Source organism: Engraulis encrasicolus, chromosome 13 (genome assembly GCF_034702125.1).
Source record: "Engraulis encrasicolus isolate BLACKSEA-1 chromosome 13, IST_EnEncr_1.0, whole genome shotgun sequence".
NCBI lineage: Eukaryota > Metazoa > Chordata > Actinopteri > Clupeiformes > Engraulidae > Engraulis > Engraulis encrasicolus.
This window is the reverse complement of record NC_085869.1, coordinates 25,031,569-25,052,728: the sequence shown is the minus strand read 5'-3', so window position 1 is coordinate 25,052,728 and position 21,160 is coordinate 25,031,569. Positions and strand designations below refer to the sequence as shown.

Genomic DNA, 21,160 nt, shown 5'->3' with positions numbered 1-21,160 from the left:
TATAAAGAGGAGGCATATAAAGAAAAATGGTCTGTATTTACAAGAAAAAGAGGTCGATATGCAAAAGGTAAATGTGTTCTGCAGGTGGCGAAAAAAAACAATATGCAGTGTGTATCAAAATGAACTTCCTGAAATCCAGATTCTCCAACAGACCTTACCAGGGGAATGGGTCTAGCAGGCTTACGGAGATCAGTCTATCCCCCACTCCCATCTAGCATAGTGTTTCCTGCCTTAGAGAAAAAAAACATCAAAAAGGTTTTTCTCGTTCTCTGAGATGAGAGTTGCAAGCAAAACAAGAATTCATTTTTGTGTCCAAAACAGGCTGCAGGGACTTTCCTTCTACTAATGTCAGTGAATTAAGTAGGGCCCTATACAATTTACTTGTTTTTCTTTTCCCTCTCATTCACTAATGACTGGTCCATGCAAAACTAGATTTATGCTGGGTTGAAATGGGAGAGCGAATCTAACATTGCCAGACATTTCCCTCCATTCATTCTGCACAGAAATATAAAAGCAAAAATCATACTTGGAGTATAGTATTAAAGAAGCACAGCTGGCTGTGAGATGATTCGACGGACCTTTAAGTCCACTGCATAAGTGTAACACACAGGACTACTTTGTATGAGGGAGGGATTTTGCACAGCAGGTGGTGTCATCTCTGAAGACATACAACAGCATTAGAGGAAACTGCGGATTTCAACTAGCAACAACAAAGCTGTGTTACAACACCTCTCAAGCCGTCACTGGACCGCAAAAGCTTGCACTAGAGTAGGTGGTGTTGCACAAGTCTAAAAACCTACAGTGCCCTCTGCTGGCCAGCGATGGCAAAGCCTAGTTGTTACACGATACCGCTTTTCTGAAACAGACTTGTTAAACCGAATCTGTTCAATAGGCATCTACCTGGTACACGATATGGTGTGTGTGTGTGTGTGTGTGTGTGTGTGTGTGTGTGTGTGTGTGTGTGTGTGTGTGTGTGTGTGTGTGTGTGTGTGTGTGTGTGTGTGTGTGTGTGTGTGTGTGTGTGTGTGTGTGTGTGTGAGAGAGAGAGAGAGAGAGAGAGAGAGACACAGGCACAGAGAGAGCGAGAGATAGGCTGAGAGAGAGAGAGAGAGAGAGAGAGAGAGAGAGAGAGAGAGAGAGAGAGAGAGAGAGAGAGAGAATGGAAGACAAGGCAACAGGAAATGTGTCCAAACATCAATCACAGATCGTTCACCCTGCATCACCCATGATGAGGTCAAGCTCACCTCCATAGGAAAGTTCAATATGCCTGTACGTAAGCAACACAAACATTATTGTTGCTGCAGGCTACTGTGCATTTCTTGACTGGTTTGATCTTTTACGTACAGGATCAATTAAGGATCCGCTCTACTCTACTCTACTGTAAGTAGGCCTGCTACTAAGCTAGTCTGCCACAAAAAAACAGCAGTCATAAGCTTTCCTGTAGGCCTATGAGGTTACAAAGCATTTCATTTCACCAATGAGCCACCACCTGTGTGTTCATTGGGATCACCTACTCCAAAGGGGCAAATAATGGCAACTGATAACGGCAACAATGTAATGTAATGAAGAACTCATGTAACAAATGGGAACTTTGAACAGGTGCCTACATGCATCCTTGCTAATGCACACTCAAACACAGGCAGAGAACGGTTACCTGCAAAATCGGTCTGTATCGGCTGGCAGGCCCATGGTTAAAGTCCATCCATTGATTCATCTTCAAAGTAATACCACAGAATAATATCACATCAAATCTTATTGGGTGTTGAAAATATTGTGCAGCAAGTGATAATTACTTGACTTGTACGCGCATTTGATGGGCCCGTGTGCATCACCATGTCTATCGTGCGTGGGCAGAATGCCGCAGCTTATTGGTCACTCTGAATGAGCAAACGTGACATTTGCTCCAATCGGTTGAAGACCCTAGATAACTAGTTTGAACTGTCCTTGGTATTTGGCATATAGCCAGAGTTTAATAAAAGTTTTTTTTAACTTTAGTAAGGAGTGCCTCAAAAGTTGCCTTTTTCTTTCATGTCCTTGGTATTTATTTGCTGTTTTTCATTATTACAATTGCTATTCTAAAGATAAAGGTAGAGATTACAACTTATTCCACAAGACATACCGGCAGTGTATAAATAATGAATAAATGAATAAGCCGTAGTTTACTGGTTTTGGACTTCCCGTTGAGGCGATAGAGCTACTTATCACAAACATCAAAGTCCCAAACTTCCCAAACAGTGAATCTACGAGCAGGAGCTGTCAGCGTTTGACCTTTCCAGTCTGCATTATAAATCCAGTTGAAACGTGCCCAAAATCAACTTGATAGAGATCAAGAAACAATATGTCAGAAGCTGACAATCAGCAGCCTACTCGGTTTCAGCAGCTACTCCACACATTTAGTAGGAATGGTATGATTTTTCTATTATTAATCCTAGGGTTTACTTAACAGAGGGTAGTAACTAATGTATATATAAATGTGTTAGTACGGTCAGCTCCTCAAATTTGTGTCATCAGTCAGTAACTAATTCCGTAAAGATTGTCTGTCAGTGACTAATTTGATATTAGACAGGAATAGGTTATGATACGTGTTTTTATTTGCCTGTTTGCTGTGTTGTAGCCAGGTCTGTTTTCTGTGCATAGCACTTCAGTTTTCATCTCACAACCACGATCTTACCCATTCTACATTTCCGATTTCCCATCAATGCCTCAAGGCATACATATGCTCAGCATTGGTCCTATAACTTGGTTTGGGGTTGGACCCTGTATTGCTGAAAGCCCTCAAGTCTGAGGAAGGGAGAAAAGGTTGGGAGAGGTCAATGCTTACCACTGCTATGAATTTGATGGTGACTTTTGTGTAGTACAAAGGGAAGGCAAGGGCTGTACATCTTGCTAGTGTTTAACTCGCTATTGGTGCTTTTTTTTGCAGGTGCCACTAAATCATTGGGTGCAACTCGTGTAGAACAAAGAAGTGCAACATTGCCTAAGAAAACTGGCAAGCCACTGCCATTGAATGTACGAGCAGAACAAACCATTTTAAGTTCACAACCTAATGTTTATGTGAATCTTTTCCAGTCTCATTTATGAATGATTGCCAGATTTCATATGCTTTTCGTTTCAATAATTGGCAACAGTAAAGTACAGTGATGTGTGAAAAATAAAGTGAGCATTTTTTGCTTCACTTTCTGCTTTGGATCCACGCTGCACAGTTAGCAGAGCATTAACACATAAACCAGTCTCTTGCCATTTCCATCTATTTTTTTTTTCTTGGATATTGTGCTTCCGACGGTCAGCAGCAGTAGTAGGGGTGTCATTTCCCATGAGGGAGCTCATTCATCAGTCCCCACGCAGACTCTCTGTTTTGGCACCCACCCACGCTGTTCAGGTGGAAATGCCAGTGGGATAGTATATACCTAAAGCTGTGCGTGGGCCTGTTACAGCTTTGGCCAGGCCCGGGACAAAATCAACTAAAAGGGCCCCTGGCCCAATATATATATAATGTCATGAGGACCCAAATCTGGGCCCCCTTTCTCTTTGGGCCCAGGAGAACTGACCACTTTGTCACCCCCCCTGTCGGTTTCCCTGCCTAAAGCTGTGCATGGACCTGTGACACGCCCAACCCAACCCAATGTACGTACCTCCTACCCCTACCCCATACTTGGTTGACAAGGACCGCTCAAATGGAACAAGGCAATTCAGCACGTTGACGGAGTCCATCTGTTCTCATATGAAGGAAATGCAGCAGGACTTGAGTAGTAGGGCACTGTGTGTGTGTGTGTGTGTGTGTGTGTGGGTGTGTGTGTGGGTGTGTGTGTGTACTAGAGCAAAGAGATGATGAGACAAAGAATTCTACTTTTTATGTAATGCCGACATTTGCAGACCACAGCTGTGTGCACCATGCGTGACAAAAAAAAACAGTCTGCTTTTTTTGGTAGATGGCGAAGATGTTTGTGAGATGGCATGTTGGGACTGCTGGATGGAATCCAAACATCGATGTGATGCACTGTGGTCTCCAGTAGGGCTGCACAATATATTGAAAATGTATTGTTGTCGCGATATCACGGCTTGCATACATGTATCGCAAAAGTTGGTTAAATTATGATACCTAGTTTTAAAATGTTAATAGCAGCAAATTTGGTGAAAAGGTTAAAAAAAAGGTATTAAAAAGATTGACATTTTAAGTTGATGCTGTATATAAGCCATGTTTTTTTCCTAATCAAAATAATGTTGGAAATAAAACATTGCTCTCAGTTGTTTCATACATGATAAAGCGTAGAATGACAAATTGAGGGGAGAAAATATATGTATATATTAAATATTGCGAGTAACATCAATATTGCGGTATACAGTCATGTTATCGTGTATCGCATATTTTTCTATTATCGTGTAGCCCTAATCCAAACATCGATGTAATGCACTGTGGTCTGCAGGTGCTAATGGCAAGCCTGAATCCACCAAGTGTGACACCTTTTGTTCACACAGGTGTATACAAAGACAACAGACAAAGGGGATCATGACATATAAAATGTTTCTCTGCTTTCTGTTGTTATGCCTGGGGCAAAATATTCCTTTTTTCAAACCGGGCAACATGGCATTATAAGAATGTGATAACACACCAACTCCAGCCATCTTCATGTGTCTGTGTCAAGTCGAGACATCATCTTTTTTTCTACAGACTTATGTGTAACACCTGTCTGATCTATTCCAGGAATGGAGAATCAGCAATTAACAATTAATATGCAGATAGCTAGCAAGGCTATGGCTTCATTTCAAGATCAGACTTTGAAAAATGAGCTAACGAGACAAATCATCTGTTGCGGTCTTTTGTTGTAGTCTGCATATTCATGCGCGGCCTTCTTACGTTACGGTACGTGTGCACTTGAGGGAAGGTTAAGTGGCTCATTAAGGAAGCCATCAGATGTCTGCAGTGTCTGTACCGTACATCAGACTAAAGTAGCAGTTTGGAAGCCAACTTATGAAATGCACAGTCAGTCACCTCAGGGTATGGATGCCTCCCTTTTTGAATGAGAAATTAAAAGTGGGTGTTTGGAAGGAGGGAGGGAGGGAGGGACACATCATTGTCTAATTTGCACAGCCGCTAATGGGAAAAGCATACAAATGAGAATTATGTCTGGTTCACGGTCTTTTGACTTCTAATGTTGGTTCAGCTAGGGTGTTTTTTTTGTCGCCATATATTATGAGTCTCCTCTCAACATAGTTCTTGACTGAAACAGCACACCCCCACACACACAAGCCTTGTGGAGACAGTGAGTTTATTCCTCTCCTACTCCTGGATGACTTTAAAGCTATGGGTTATTTGTCAGAGAGATCGTAGAGGATGTCGAAAGCAATACAATGGTGATTCATGCCAAAGGAGAGCTTCCTGCTGTCAAAAGGAACACAGTGGCTTCTCCCCATGCTGTAGTTGCAGAGGGTTATTGGCAAACATCACATCCGTGGGGTACCCTACCTTAGGTTTCACTTCACACCATGCTGATGCATTGGACACTTTCTTTAGGATTTATATGGAAAGGCGTTTCATTTGCAAAAGAGCTTTGAAGGAAAAAATGGAAAGAGTTTTTGCAATGTTATTTGCAATGTTAATCAAAACGGGTGGAAACGTGCAATTGTGCAATTTCCCAATCAAGTAATTGCTTTGTACACACTTGGTAACGCAGAGTCCATTGTGTCTGATGTGGCAATTACTACTTGAAGTTTTCACATATAGTTGTTTTTTTTCCTTTTCCAGCCTCTTCGCTGATTTGATGTCTCCACTTATTTCCAATCAAGTAATTACTGTTTGTATGCTTCCATATATACAGGGCACTGCAGAATCCCCTACAGCTGTGCATCCAGACATGTGGCTGCGAAGCCATGAAACCGTTTTCTAAAAACAATGGGCATTTCTCAAAACCTAGGCGATTCCTCTGCTTCTAAAGACATACCGTACTCATCAATACACATATAATTTAGGAGAGAGAATTTTGTTTTATTTTCACACACACATTGGGCCTTTCTCAAAACCTAGTGCGCACACTTCCAAGTGTGTCAGCCTAATTAGTCATGGCCAGTGATTGGATAGTCTTTGGTGAACTCTATGGAGTATCCAATCACTGGGTGTGGCTAATAAAGAGTATCCAATCACTGGCCGTGACTAATTAGGCAGAATAAACTTGGAAGTGTGTGCACTAGGTTTTGAGAAAGGCCCAATGTGTGTGTGAAAATAAAACAAAATTCTCTCTCCTAAATTATATGTGTATTGATGAGTATGTCTTTAGAAGCAGAGGAATCTGCCCTATTGGCTGTTGAATATTTATTCGAGTTGTGTTGTTTATTGGGTCAAAGGTGCGCGCCGCAAACATTTGTGAGATTTTCAGGTGGCCCAAAGTTGGAAAATGGCAGTTATGGAGAGCTAGCGACTAACATCACTAGAATGACTCAGCACAACAACACTTACAGTACTATGATATTACATTACAACCCTTTATGAGTATGATATAAGCTGTAACATACATACCTGCAAACTCAGGAGGGTTGAAAAAGGTGACTAACTAATCGCGGCGACCCCCCCCCACAAAAAAAAAAAGAACAGGGAAAAAGACACTATTTTATTTACTACACAATTAGAATCAGACTTCTGAAATCATTATATTCCTCACCAGCCATATGTCTTACAAGCCAAACATACACTCACCCAGAGGCAATTCTAGGTTAAGCTGGGACCCCAAGCGAAAATTCAACATTCTGTTGAAGTCTTAGCTGTTATTCACCATCTAGTTTGGGGGCCCCAAGTGGTGGCCTATCTGACCAAGTGACAAGAAGCGCCTCTGCACTCACCACCTGTCAAAATTGAAGTTGTCCTATTTACCAGCCAAAAGGAGGGAGCACATGGTCACTTAGGGTTGTCTTAACTTTGAGCCCCACTGCAATTGACTATGAAATTAAAGCATTTGTTGTTTTTGGCTAAAGAGGGTAAATAATAGGGAAATGTAGCCTATAATATAACTACCTAAAATAGTACCAACGCATTTTAGTGAATTTATGAATGAATGATAGGCTAGTCGAATGCATTTCCCCAATAACATGGTGTTGTGGATTTATTTATTTATTTAGATTGTAGAAAAAGATAACAGATCTAGGTTAGTAGGCTATTTAGATTAATAATAGTAGGCCTAGGCTATGTCCTTGGTGGCTAACATTAAAAACATGATTGCGCACGTTGCAAAATGATTCATATAATAGCTATTGAGGGGCGGGTGCATGACAAATAGCTATTGCTATGCATTTCTCTGGTTTATGAAGGTACCATCGAGTGTGGGCTCTCGCTATTCCCGGTTAAATGATCTGACATAGGGAACCGACTTTAGTTCTCTTCTAATCTGCCAATCTATAGCGCAGTCTGGCCCTGTCTACCGTCATTCCAACACATTTTCTCACTCTGAAGTATTTAATACCGTTTTGGTCAAAATGATCAAAACAAGCATCGAGATATTGCCCTCAATTCAAATAAAGCGAAACACCCATGTTAGGACCGCAGAACTGCTGCCGTTGGGCTATTAATTTTTCAAGCTTAGCTAATGAGACAAATCACAATTCCCAAACCCTGCTCAAATCCCATTTACCTTGGTCCTTTGAAACGGTGATTTGGACAGCGGTCATTTGTAAAAGTAAAGCGACATTACCTAGGTAGAAGATAATGACAGGGGGGGTTCGTGTGTTTCGCGACCACCGTTTCATCAGCTGTTCGCTCCGACTGGAGCGGTGCCTTGGAAAGTTTTGCCGCCAGTTGAGCCGTCTGAATTAGCGCTCTGATTGGTCAATGTTTCCCCCGACACACGTTACCGGCCAATGGGAAGGACAGCTTTAAAAGATCAATAGAATGTCGCTCAACCATAATGTCTGTAGAACTACGACTAGCAGATTCTATTATAGTACCGTATCCAGTCTATCTGTCTGTAGTCTTTCTCTGTCTGCCTACCCCCTCCCCCCCCCAAAAAAAAAACTCTTCGGATCTACACGATTCACGTAAGTGACCTATTTTGAGATCAAAACGGCGAATTTCGCCGAAAGGTGACAAGTTTGCAGGTATGAACATAGCTATGAACACAAGCCTCATAGAGGGCGTTCCCAACACAAGGGCTTACTGCTATCGGCTACTTACCACCCAGGGCTTGTTACTATTGGCTAACTCCACCCAGGGCTTATTATGGTTGGCTGATAGCTCCCATGCCTTGCTCCTATTGGCTCCTAAAGGTTGGGAGCCCCTGCCCTGTAGTTTGTCAAAAGGTCACATTTACAGCAGGACTTTATTTCACGCACGACGGCACCACATTCGAGAATCCCTAAAAGGCACATTACCATTCCTTCTTTACAGAATCAAATGTTAACCTCCACACCTCATCATTAGTTAGGATTGTGTGACTGTGGAGGCGAAAAATTCCAAAAATAAGGACATAATATTTTTCGGTTTCAAGAACACCAGAAGTAGTCTTATAATACAGATCATGAGTTGCCATGAAGCTTACAGCTGCAACTGGTTATAATGTTATCCTCAGTGAGTTTGTGACATTTTAATCCATTTCCCCTTGTTGTTCATGCATGTCTTGCGTGGTTGCCAGTAGACTGCACAATTGCTCTGTAATCCTAGCCTTGCACAGCTGCTATCTTTCAGCAATGAACACTACTGAATGACCAGAAGGTCACCTCACTCCAAAGAAATGGAAAGTATTTCGAAAATTTCAGATGGTCTCCGGTTGAACCTTTTTACCAGCCTGATTAATCACGGAGACATTTCGCTCTTTGATCCAAGAACTTCTTTCACCTTTTTCAGATAACATGTTTCACGTTGATTGTGACTTGTGCTCCAGCAGGTTGCTTAGCACCTGTTGCTCAAATGGGAGAAACAACTCATATTGGTGGTGACTCACCATGCTATTTATAATGGAATCATTGTCGACTAATATCATTTGATTGTTATTCATGGATATCATACATGTGCTGTAAGTATATGAAGTCAGTAATTAAACATGTGTAATTTTGTGCAAGTATTTTTCATCAACCGAGGTTGCGGCACAACATAACTTCTCTACCTAGTATAACTACAGTCAGTCTTCGAGCTGTTGAAAATATAAAACAAATTTGTTTTTTATTGTGACTTTTGGGATGTACAGTACAAGTTTCAACACCACCAAAATGCATGGGCTATTTTAATCATGAAATACAGCATGATATTGAGCATTTTGGGGGGGGAAGTTGGACCATTTAATTTCCAAGAACAAAAACGTACCCACTGTTCTAATTTATATTAATGTCTAATGTCAACTGTTGGTTAATCAATCTATATCAAATCAATGTACATGTATGTACCTAAAACTAAAAGGGTAATTCAATATCTTCATTGCTTTCCTAATTAATGCTTCATATATTGTGGCAACCGTTTCAGTCTTGTAGCAACACATTTTTCACTCTTTCATCACAAGAAAAAAAATCTAATCAAGCTTTAAGAATGAACTCAGGACAAATAGTTTGAATTGTGTGCACAACTGTCCACACAAGAATAAACTTAACATTTATTTCTTTACATAATTTAAAAATTCTTCAACCATCACAAAGACATTGGCTATTTCTGATTTTACCCAGCAGGTCAAAAAAACTCCCTGTTTTTGGAAGGGCCTGTCAGCCCTTCAAACATAATGACATTTTAATACAGAATGACATTTGATAAAGTTCAACAGATTCAGCACAGACACGCCTCACCACAGACAGAATCACTAATAAGAGGCTGACAGAATGACAATCTCACCCATGATGCCTGTTGCCAAACAGCGGGCTAACCTCTATTGTTTTGGCAGGCACTAACTCCAGAGAGTGTGGAGAAATAAAATATCTATATGTTCAAAATATAAAAAAGGTGTATTTCACATAGCACTAATTTGTCATACATTAGTACTCATGATGAGCAGTCTTGAGTCTCCCTTGCACCACATTGCATTGCTAACTGCCTTCACAACTTACAGTACATGAGGTAAACCTAGTCTGTGCAAAGTCACTGTTTCATATGCATCCGGTAATAATGCCTGCAACCATCTGGAGTAAACAACAGGTAATCAACGAGTCTTTTACACACCGTATCAAACTGGGGGGGGAAACAGTCCTTAGAGAATGATTTGGTTTTTGAAACTCCGGTTCAAGTCTTTGTGAGGGAGGACAATAGAATTCAGTATGATGACTTCTGAAGGGATATTCACATTGCAACCTGCAGAGATAAGCACAATGATCATAATAAACTTGCATGCGCCATCAAGCTTGCTTTAACTCAATTTCACAACAACATGTGAATTCCCAAATTGCCCTTTGTGCTGTTCCTCAGTTATTGATCCCCAAGTGTTACTGTTTCATCATCCTCAGCATGACACAAGAGCCTAGTGAGCTCACTCTTTAGTATTACTTCATAACAAAACCATACTGAGGTAAGCAGTTTTCAGACTGCACGTTTTTCAACTTGCCATACTTTGCTATGTTAAGTCTGACAAAGTGGAAGAGATCTTCATAGAAGAGTAGGAAGGTGGTGCACATTTGTACTAGTAGATATACAGCATGACTCACTTGGAGTTAACTTATCTCGGCAAGTCACTGAACCATATCCATGGCATTTACTCCCCATGTTTACAAGAAGTCTTAACGGTGCTTCACAAAATCAGGCAACTCAAAGACTCCACTGCTATTTCCATCAGTGCCCCGAACATCATCTTAAGTGACTCCACACAGCGACACTTAGAAACTGTTTACATACGATGCAGTTGGCAAGCTCTAGGATGCTTGAAGTTAAGTGCAGGTGTGGTTTAGAGCATGAAGATAAGGCTTCCAGGGGGGGGGGGGGAAACGACAGGTAGCTGGAGGATGTGTCAGAAGGAAATTGCTGGAATGGCTCAGCTTGGCCAGGCAGAAAGGAATTACCTTGCCATCATCTTCTCACTATGTTCAGTACATTTACTTGTGTAGGCAGTTTTTTCTTGTGTAACTGAGATGCATTTAGTGTATTATTGTCAAGTTAGTTTAGTAGCTTAATAGCTGTTCAAATATTTTATTCAGATGAATGACTTCTACAGCAAATGCATAAATCGTAGAAGTGCACTCTGGAGTTTGACAGAGAGGAACATGATTCGGTAACACTTAACTTGATGCAGGCATCATACGCATGGCATAATGTCATCACAGTGTCATAATGCAGTCATTCATGTGTCATAAACATAATGTCAATGTCAGAAACATTTTATGCCTTAATCATTAAAGGGGCTCCAGGTAGGATTAAACGTTTAATTAATCACTGCCCCGAGTCAGTCGATGATTATGTGAATCGTTCGTAAGTGAATCATGACTCTCACGGCCACTTCCACGGTCCGCTGTCAGAAAACCCCAAATGCAACTTTTTGACAGAGCGGTCCGAAGGAGTGTCGTGGGAAACACTTTTCATACGAAAAATCGCTTTATTTACCGTATTCAAGTTCGTATCAACTGCTGGCATTGCGTGATTAAAAACATTCTCACTGCTAGTTTATTTGAACAGCATTTTTTCATAACGGTGTAGATTTTGAGACAGGCATGCCACGGGCACCGCGTAAACGACGTCATCCTACCTTGTGCCCCTTTAAGTGAAATTCAATTATGGCAAAGACAGCCTGAACAATGTCAACTTTTCATGACCATGTTTATGACTCGCTCATGACTGTGTTATGACACTATTATGACACTGTTATGTCATCCAAGTGACGCCAGCGCCAAGTTAAGTGTTACCCATGATTGTTTTAATGTTAACAAATGCGCTGCCAATGCCGGAACTCACCTAGAATGGTTATCGACGGTGTGAGCTTGCCTTCCCTGAAGAGGGTTTCGCTGTCTATTTTGGCGTAGGGATCGTTTGGATTGGGGTCGCTGGGGGTGCCTTCCACTCTGGCCCACTTGCCGATAGTGCTATCCCATCCTACGATGCTGTTCAGCACACAGCTGTGATCCTGGGGAGAGAAAGAAATACAAGAGCTATTAGCACCATCACCTCATATTCAAACTAAGGATAACTAATTACATGTCAATAGGAAGTTTACTGTAAAGACTGCATAAGAATTTAAACTCAATGGTATAGCACACATATTCAAACGGTTGTAACAATAGTTTATCACTTATCTATATGAATGTTACTTTAAAGACTGCATGAGAAAGTTAAACTAAGTGGTTAACAACTAAAACTGGAAGTCAAATAGCATGATGATGTTCCATCTTAACAAGTTACAGGGGGCTCACTAAAACATGCTGAGCCTACTGAGTTCTGCATGATGCTTCCCATGAAACGGCATACATGCTCAGTTTTAACGATTATGTAATCCTAACCCAGTGGCATGATTGAACCATTTGCTCTGTATGCAATTAATTTTTCCATTCCTCCAAGCCTTGAAAAAAGCCCATTATCTTTAAGAGGGTGATGCATGTTCTGTTCCTGCCAAGTTAAGTTCTTTAGTGTACAGTACGGTCCACACTATGCAGAGTTCCTTTGTAGACGTTTGACAGTAGACCTACTTGTAAGGTGGCCCCGTGGAGGATGATGGACTCCCGCACTCGAACGCCCGCTCCTATCGTCACGTCGGTTCCTATGGAAACGTTAGGCCCAAGCTGGCAACGCAGAAAGTAAACAAGGAGTTACATAACAGTCATGATCACCTTACACTGTAAAACAATACAAGCCAGTTAAAAGTAAAAAGGTAAGTTGCCCTGCTGTAAGTTAACTCAACTCGAGGCTGAAGTCAATTCGAGGCTTTCTTAAGTTGAGTTAACTTTCCAACTTGAGGCAGCAAGACAACACACTTTTTAACGTCTAACTTGCTGCAATGTTTTACAGTGCACCCGAGACGGCACCAGTGGCGCTCTTTCTTTTGCTACGTTCATGAACTCACCACGGCTGTTGGATCGATGTTGGCAGTTGGATGGATGTAAACGTTTCCTAAAGTAACAGCAGACATTATCAGCATTTGATATGGTAATAAACATAGTGAAAATCCTCATTTAAACTCAGTCTGCAATGGACCTTACCACTGATCTTGGGCCCTCCCTCTTTATCTTCAGTCAGTCGCTCTGGATGTGTTTGGTGGTACTGGTTAAGATACAATCGACTGGCATAAATCGCAGACCTGAGACAATCCAATTGGAAAGAAAGAAGGATTTAGGCAAGAACTGAGGTGATAGACTGAACACTTCAGAAGATATCCACCCACAATAAAAATGGTCAGTGAGAGACTGAGTGAGTAACCAGCAGAGGAGTCTGAGAGAGAGAGAGAGAGAGAGAGAAAGTGAAAGAAAAAAAAAAAAAAGAGAGAGAGTCAGACAGCCAGAGAGTCAGACAGACAGAGAGTCAGACAGCCAGAGAGTCAGACAGACAGAGAGTCAGACAGAGAGAGAGAGAGAGAGTCAGACAGAGAGAGAGAGAGAGAGTCAGACAGAGAGAGAGAGAGAGAGAGAGAGAGAGAGAGAGAGAGAGAGAGAGAGACAGAGAGACAGAGAGAGAGAGACAGACAGAGCGCACACGAGAGAGAGAGAGAGAGAGAGAGAGAGAGAGAGAGAGAGAGAGAGAGAGAGAGCAAGAGAGAGAGAGAGAGAGAGAGAGGGGGAGAGCAAGAGAGAGAGACATAGAGGCACACAGAGCCAGGAGTCCTCCTCACTCAACTCACCCCGCCGATTTGATCTGGCTCCAGAAGCGGTGGGTCTTGTAGACGTAGAGCTTGCCCTGTCCCGCCAGCGCCGTGAAGATGTCCTGCTCCAGGCGGATCACCTCGGCCCGCTGCCAGCCATTAGATTGCTCGTCCCTGCCCAGACCCAGACGACACAACTCACTGGATCAGACTCAGACGCCGAGCAGGTCCAAAAACACATTAACGCTCATTTCATTCCTCATTGTGCAATGCTGACAACTGGTAAAATAGTGGAAGCTGGAGGCGAGAAAAGGAAAAGGCTGGCACACTACTACAACAGTGAACACAAGTTTCTTGCAGGCTGAATTGAAGGCGAGCAGTTACGACCTTGAAAATAGAGTAAACTCTGCAATTTATCGTCACAAGGGAAGGTGTTAAAAAACCTTGGGTTATTTATTCTTGTTTGCCTCAGTAAAATGTCAGTAACTTAAGGGGAAAAACTCTGTTTTAGATCATGCTCATTCCATAAAACTAAAAAAACAACTTAATATGAACAAACATCTGCACACAAAAATGCTATTTTAAGTAAGTATTACCGGTATTCTTAGTAATTATTGTAGGTACTAAACACACCATATCAGGTTAATAAGTGCACAGATGGTGAGCTAAAGCCATACACCAAACCACACTCACCGCCCACACTGTGCCACAAGTCCCACATGCTACCATGGCTATATAGTGCACTACACTCCACAGGTGGCATAATTACTCACCACCAATACAAGGGAAATATTTCAAGAATCTGGCTCTGTGATAAACCAGGTAAACTTCACCTTGAGGTAGTGGTAAAATATCTAATAGAAGAGTCTGGAGTACTTATTGTATTGACTAAATAACACATGTGAGCTAATCTATTAGCAGGTTTACCACTTCCTGTAGGCTCACTTAGCCAGGTTTATCACTCAACCATGTTCTTGGGAAAACCCCCAATGTTAAAAAAAACTACAAGCTGACAAAAAGCACGACTCAAGACTGACTCCTAATAATGCCACCAAAGCATCAGGGCTTTTCACCCCCCAAACTTACCCATCATCAGGATATCTGATGACATGGAACAGCGAACAGAGAAGATGGAAAATATTAGGGGAGCAGAGTGAACAGACAAATGAAGAGCCAGGAAGGATGGAAATGACTTCAGGACAAAATAAATGCACAAAACAAAACAAAACAGAAATGGCAACGAGATGAATCAATCCGGGGTTCGGAAAGTAAAAACCTTGCCACAAATTTGGTCCAACCAACTTTGAATCAGCTGACCCTAAAGAGCACTCAAGACAGGCAGACCAGTTACTCAGTGAAGTAGGGCTGTAACGATACACTCAACTCACGATTCGGTTTGTATCACGATTTGTGACCTACAGTTCGATACGCCCCACGATTTTTTGTTATAAAATGGCACACTGAGGAAGGCAGAACACCGAAACGCGTCTGTGTAATAATAAAATACCTATGCATGGTGCGACCTTTTCTAATTTTTCAGTTTTACAATATTTTGGTCAGCACTCTCAAAAGAAGAAAAACTTGTTGGGTGAAGTCTGCTGCAACCTTTATGGACCCCAATGGTATAAAATAAAATCATGAATAAAACTATGACAGATATTAGGTAGAATAGGTTACAAGAGGCTATAAATAATTTTTTAAAAGTTTAAATATAATCATTATGATGATTTGAAGCTTGGAAGCACCATCACTTCATATCATGTGGTAGTTTTCTGGACTGATGGGTGTCAAAAGTTTGAAAGGGTGTATCACGATACTGCCTCCTTGTATCACGATACAGTATCGTGAGTCTGTGTATCACGATTTCTCGGTTTGATCATACAATATCGTTACAGCCCTACAGTGGAGACACCTGTGTCAGAAGGAAACTGTGGCAGGATTTTTACACTCTGCACCCGCAACCGACACCTCTGATGAGAACAGCAAAGGCAATGCATACTAGTGACACTGCTCCCTGACTTACAAAAGCATGTCCTGCTGGTTCTTCTGAAACACGGCTCCGATGTGCTGGAATATGTCCGGCGTGAACAAATATATTCCACAGTTTATGATGTCACTGACAAAAGTGCTGGGCTTCTCCACGTAATGCAAGACCTAAAAAGACAATAGAAAATTACTGCAGTACAACTTAACTGCTCACAATTCACAGCTCTAAATGGCTCGACAAAAAAAAAAACATAAAATGACTGACGACGTAAAGTTGACTAAGTGGTACATTTTCATGAAAGTAAAGTGCACATTTAAGCTTTGAATATTCACTTTCACCATTCTCTCCTATATTTTCAATATGTTCTTGATGAGATTTCAGTGTGAAGACTATGTTTGCAGTGATTGTTAACTGGAGTTTGGCAAACAGCTTGGCTGCAAAGACTTTGGGACAGAGAAACAGACTCTAGCCTGTGATGGCACATTACACATGGATCCTTCAGAGATAAAGACACATCTGTGAACTGCTTTGGTTAAACTAGGATTTCTCCAGAGAATTCCAGAAATCAAGAAAATCAGACCAATTTCAAAACATCTGGGAGGTAATCACGAGATGGACACATCCGGTTACCATGTAGTACTACTCCACTGCTGTGTAACACTCCAAAATGTTGTGTAATACAATGCAATACTACTCTGTTGTGGTGCACTTCTCATTATTTATTTACAGCTGGCATCTTGTGACATGGGGGTATTCCTTTCTTTTTTTTTTTTCTTTTTTTTTTTTCAATCTTTTCGTCTTTATCCGACAGGACAGTGTGAGAGGTGGACAGGAAGCGAATGGGGAGAGAGACGGTGAGGGGTCGGCAAAGGACACGGGCCGGGAATTGAACCTGGGTCAGCCGCATGGTAGACGAGTGCCCTACCGGTTGGCCACAGCAGGGCCATGACATAGGGGTATTCCAGGAAGGTGACAGCATGGAATCTATCTCTCAGCGAGGGTTCCCCAACATGATCTCCAATCAGGGAGCAGGGGAGGCGTGGAAAGGCAATGACTGCAGTTTGTTTGAATAGATACAACCGACACGATTGGCTATGGGCTACGTATACAAAATGAATGATACAATGTAACACCCAATAAACAGCTGTCGCCAGACCGTAAACCACACTGTCCCTACGGGATTTACAGTAGGCAGGTCTCCAGAACTTATCTCACTTGTGATTAGGTCTGCTGGTAACCAGGCAAGTTTCAATAGTAAATCAGGTTAAGTTAAACCTGGTAAACCAACTAATAAATGAGCCTGAAGTCCTCAATGACACCTGCAGCCTGCCTGTCAGCAGGTTTACCACAGTTAACCACAGGTTAACTTAACCAGGTTTGTCACTTCACCCTGTTCTTGAAATACCCCATGGCACCTTGTGGCTTGTGACTTGTGACTTGTGACTCCTTAGACCCTCAACCAGAAATGAAAATCAAGACAAGCTTTAGTTTATAATAGGGATTATTAAATTAATAAAGCTTAAGCTTGTGAATTCTTACTGAGTTGAAATTGGAATTGAATTAGTGTACAATTATCTTTACCTCATCTGTTTGCTGGTTTTCAACGATACACCCGTAGTTCAAGGACTGTTTTCTGTTGGCCTGTAAGGAAAACAGTTCAGTTAAGATCATTCTGAGAAAGATAAAACATAAACCAGATTTCTCTATGGATGAGATTATCTTGTATCAGTGCACTATGGATATACCATAGTGATCCATAAAAAGCCTATAGCACATGCATGATACCGTCACAACAAATCCATGTGGAAATTCCTTACCGTAGTTCCCAATATGACAAAACTGTGTGTGTCGCCGTGCTCCTTCTGGAATGCTAGCATGTCAGGAAGTGGGAATTCCGAGCACACGTCAGCATTCATGACAAAGAAAGCTTCCGGACTTCCAGACAGGATCTGATCTCTGAAGTGGTAGATGCCTCCTCCCGTTCCGAGAGCGGCATACTCCTGTAAGTACCTAAATGATAGGATGTAGGACTACTTTAGATAATTTAAAAGGTAGAGCATGTAACGTAAGCTGTTTATTGTGCAAAATGTATGCTGCCCAAATGTGATCTTTTTATGACTATTTCCTAAGTGTTAAAACTAATACTAACTTGTCTAACTAAAGTACAGTAAGTTTCTAAAGTCATAACTATTAAGAAATTCAAAAAGCCAGACATGGAGATGATCCATCTATTCATATTAGAAGTCATAATGGTGGTGAATACATGAAAAAGATGACATTTCTGAATGGGAAGTTCTGGAAATAAACTACTAAAAATAAAGCCAACAACGCACACCAGTGTTTTCGATGCGCAGGTAGCAGGCACTTTTTCACTTCAGAGGGAAAGATATACCACACACTCGTCCATCATGCTGCGTTTTATCAAACGAACAATGTTTCGGCCAGTGTGGCCTTTCTCAAATGAAAGGAGAAAGGCAACACTGGTCGAAACGTTGTTTGTTTATTTGCATGATGGACAAGAGTGTGAGGTATCACTGCATGTGTCATCAATGCATAAGGGTCATTTCACGTGAAATCAGACACTTTTGGACCCGACCGACACGGATTTCAATCATACTTGCCGTGCCTGTTTAGTAGTAAGGTAGCACCCCAGAACTGCATTTTTGTGAATCTGACACCAATATTAAGGGAGAAACAGACAAGCAAAGGTGTACATGTGAGGGTAGGACACTATGCATTCAGCCTTGATTATATCAGTCAGTGTAAGTCAAAAAAGGATGTCTGAGGTATTGTTTGAAAGCTCTTTTCTAGCTCTATAAATTACTCAAACAGCATGGAATACAACAACCTTCAGAATATGAATTATGATACATTGAAAAATTAAAAATTGAATATCAAAAAAACGTATATTTTTAAATGGCCTGTTTCCTGTCTAAACATAGCCTGTAAGTTCATAAACAATACCTGGAAATGGGGTGTTTGATTCTTTATTCATTTCAGAGATAATGGGACATAAAGGTTGAAATGAGTTATAATGAAGTAGTAATAGAGTAGTGTCAGGGACAGGACTGGACTGGCCATCTGGCATAACAGGCATTTTCCCGGTGGGCCCTGCACCCTCGTCGGTCCCTATTTCAGGTACTCAAAAACTACACAGCTTCTGCCCATTGTCAATGGACACAGTGGAAGCAAGACCATTTTCAGCATTCAGAGAAGGCAGGGTTGAAAGAATAAGCTCAGTAAAGGAATTGTTTAAATGTTCAAGCATCAAAGGGGCATGTTGTAGCTGTATATGATGGCAACTAGTGGCTAGCATGTGTTGAGGAATGTATGCCGAGCACTGGAGAGGTGAAACTGAACTTCCTGCAGCCTCATGGACCATCCCCATCCTTCACATATTCCGATAGACATACTGTCATGTGATATTACTATGGTATCACCATATTATTACTAGGTGATTTGTATGATGCCATATTTTTGAGTCCCATTTTCTCTGAAATGAATAAAGAACCAAACACCAGCATTTCAGGTGTTGTTCATGACAATGCAGGCTATGTTTAGACAAGGAACTGGCCATTTTAAAATATACGTTTTTTTGATATTCAATTTTTAATTTTTCAATTTATGATAATTCATATTCTGAGGGTTGTTGTGTTCCATGCTGTTTGTGTAATGTGTAGAGCCAGAAAAGAGCTTTCAAATAACACCACGGACATATTTTTGTGACTTACACTGACTGATATAATCAAGGCTGAATGCATAGTGTCCTACTCTCATATGTAAACCTTCACTAGTCTGTTTCTCTCTTAATATTGGTGTCAGATTCACACAAATGCAGTTCTGGGGTGCTACCTTACTACTAAACAGTGTCGGATTTCACGTGAAATGACCCATAATTTAATGACGTTACCTGATCGAGATTTTGAAGTCCTGTTGAGCATTCATTAGGAATCGATTGAGCTCTTCGTTCGGCTGGTAAAACCCAACCAGGAGAATTTCTTTCATGTTTGGGATCTACAAGACAAAAAAACAGAAGCCATTTACTTAGTTCCGCTGTTCTCATTTGTGTCAATTGTGTCTATGAAGCTCCATTGGTGGTATAATCATCATGGAGTTGATGATATGGACAACTCAGTCTTCTTGATAAACTTGTGGACTAGGGGCTATTACAAGAACATGGTTCCAAGAACATGGCCAGTTGACCCGAGTCTAATAATAGTTAGCCCACAGTTGTCATTTACAGTCTAGTTTAGAAAATGAGGACTACATGTTCTTACATTTGATGACTTCCCACTACATTCTACTTTTGTACCAGTTTCTTTAACACCAAAAGCTCGTGGTAGCTCTAGTTCTAGATTGAAGGCAAGGCAACGTTCCATACCTTTGCACATGCTTCGATGTGGTGCTGTAACATTGGGACCCCTGCAACTGGAAACAATGGCTTCGGGACCTCAAAAGACAGCGGTCGAAACCGCGTTCCTAGTGTCATAACACACAGTATTGCAAATATTATCCATGCTTCATCAAAAATCACTTCAAGAGTCAGTGTGCTAACTCAATATACTGGTCACATACATAAGCGGCATAAAAATGCATCGTGCAGAACCACTGACGTGACACAACCACACAAAATTAATGCTACATTGTTTTGACATAACGAATTGGGGAAAAAAGGCCACAGCACTGAAACAAGATGTGAACATTAGGAGCTGCCTGGCTGGCAGCTTATAGCTAACTTGGGTATTCTAGCCTAAGTCATTTGAGGCTGAACATATTTGTGCAGTTATTGGCAACCACGTTTCGAAAACATGAATATCAAATTGCATGCCTAGCAAAAGCTTGTCATCTCACCTTTCTGCGGACCTCCGATTAATATGACAGTCTTCAACATTTTCACAAAAGTTGGTTGGCTATTTTGGCATTAGCAAGGTGGATCAATGGCTAGCCAGGTGTTAGCAAATACTTTGAAACGTCTCTCTATTACAAGTTGTATGGGATGGCAGTTAACTACAACGCCATCCACTGAGACTCTAGTACAATTGGTACTAATGTTACAACTAAACTGAAAATATTTCGCACGGTAGTAGCGTCTACAATGTGTAAAATGCTGCTGCTACCACCACGTATCATAGGCTCAGGCTACCCAAAAAGAAAACAGCGCGTGGCATCATGGGAACTTGGCGATGCTGTCTCCTGCTGTCTCAGCAGTTCTAAGCAGGACAGGTGGTGTCTGCCGTTGAGAGAGAGAGAGAGAGAGAGAGAGAGAGAGAGAGAGAGAGAGAGAGAGAGAGAGAGAGAGAGAGAGAGAGAGAGAGAGAGAGAGAGAGAGAGAGAGAGAGAGAGAGAGAGAGAATATAAACATTGTCAAATATATTGTCAGTGTTGGGCAAGTTACTCAAAAACTGTAATGCATTACTGATTAGGCCTACATGTTACTGTCTTTTCAAAATAATCCCTTACACTACAATAGGCCTATTACTATATTTAAAATGTAAGGAATTAC

The 21,160-nt window shown here is 41.4% G+C and overlaps 1 protein-coding gene across 3 annotated transcripts in view; it reads right to left on the bottom strand.

The window, feature by feature from the left end:
* Positions 1-20,837, bottom strand: part of gmppaa (GDP-mannose pyrophosphorylase Aa) — a 142,221-nt gene extending 121,384 nt beyond the window's left edge. Inside the window, exons 1-13 of one of the 3 annotated variants that reach the window (XM_063213544.1) lie at positions 20,509-20,837; positions 20,039-20,136; positions 19,568-19,671; positions 17,475-17,667; positions 17,239-17,298; positions 15,694-15,824; positions 14,757-14,771; positions 13,710-13,844; positions 13,075-13,172; positions 12,939-12,985; positions 12,565-12,657; positions 11,837-12,005; positions 9,519-10,249 (exon numbers count right to left, since the gene is read on the bottom strand). In XM_063213544.1, the coding sequence (XP_063069614.1) occupies positions 10,149-10,249; positions 11,837-12,005; positions 12,565-12,657; positions 12,939-12,985; positions 13,075-13,172; positions 13,710-13,844; positions 14,757-14,771; positions 15,694-15,824; positions 17,239-17,298; positions 17,475-17,667; positions 19,568-19,671; positions 20,039-20,136; positions 20,509-20,548 (1,284 nt within the window). In that variant the 5' untranslated portion in view covers positions 20,549-20,837 and the 3' untranslated portion in view covers positions 9,519-10,148. Of the gene's footprint in view, positions 1-9,518; positions 10,250-11,836; positions 12,006-12,564; positions 12,658-12,938; positions 12,986-13,074; positions 13,173-13,709; positions 13,845-14,756; positions 14,772-15,693; positions 15,825-17,238; positions 17,299-17,474; positions 17,668-19,567; positions 19,672-20,038; positions 20,137-20,508 lie in introns of those variants that run through there. The other 2 variants (XM_063213545.1, XM_063213543.1) reach the window with 2 other exon arrangements.
* Positions 20,838-21,160: the final 323 nt, after the last annotated feature.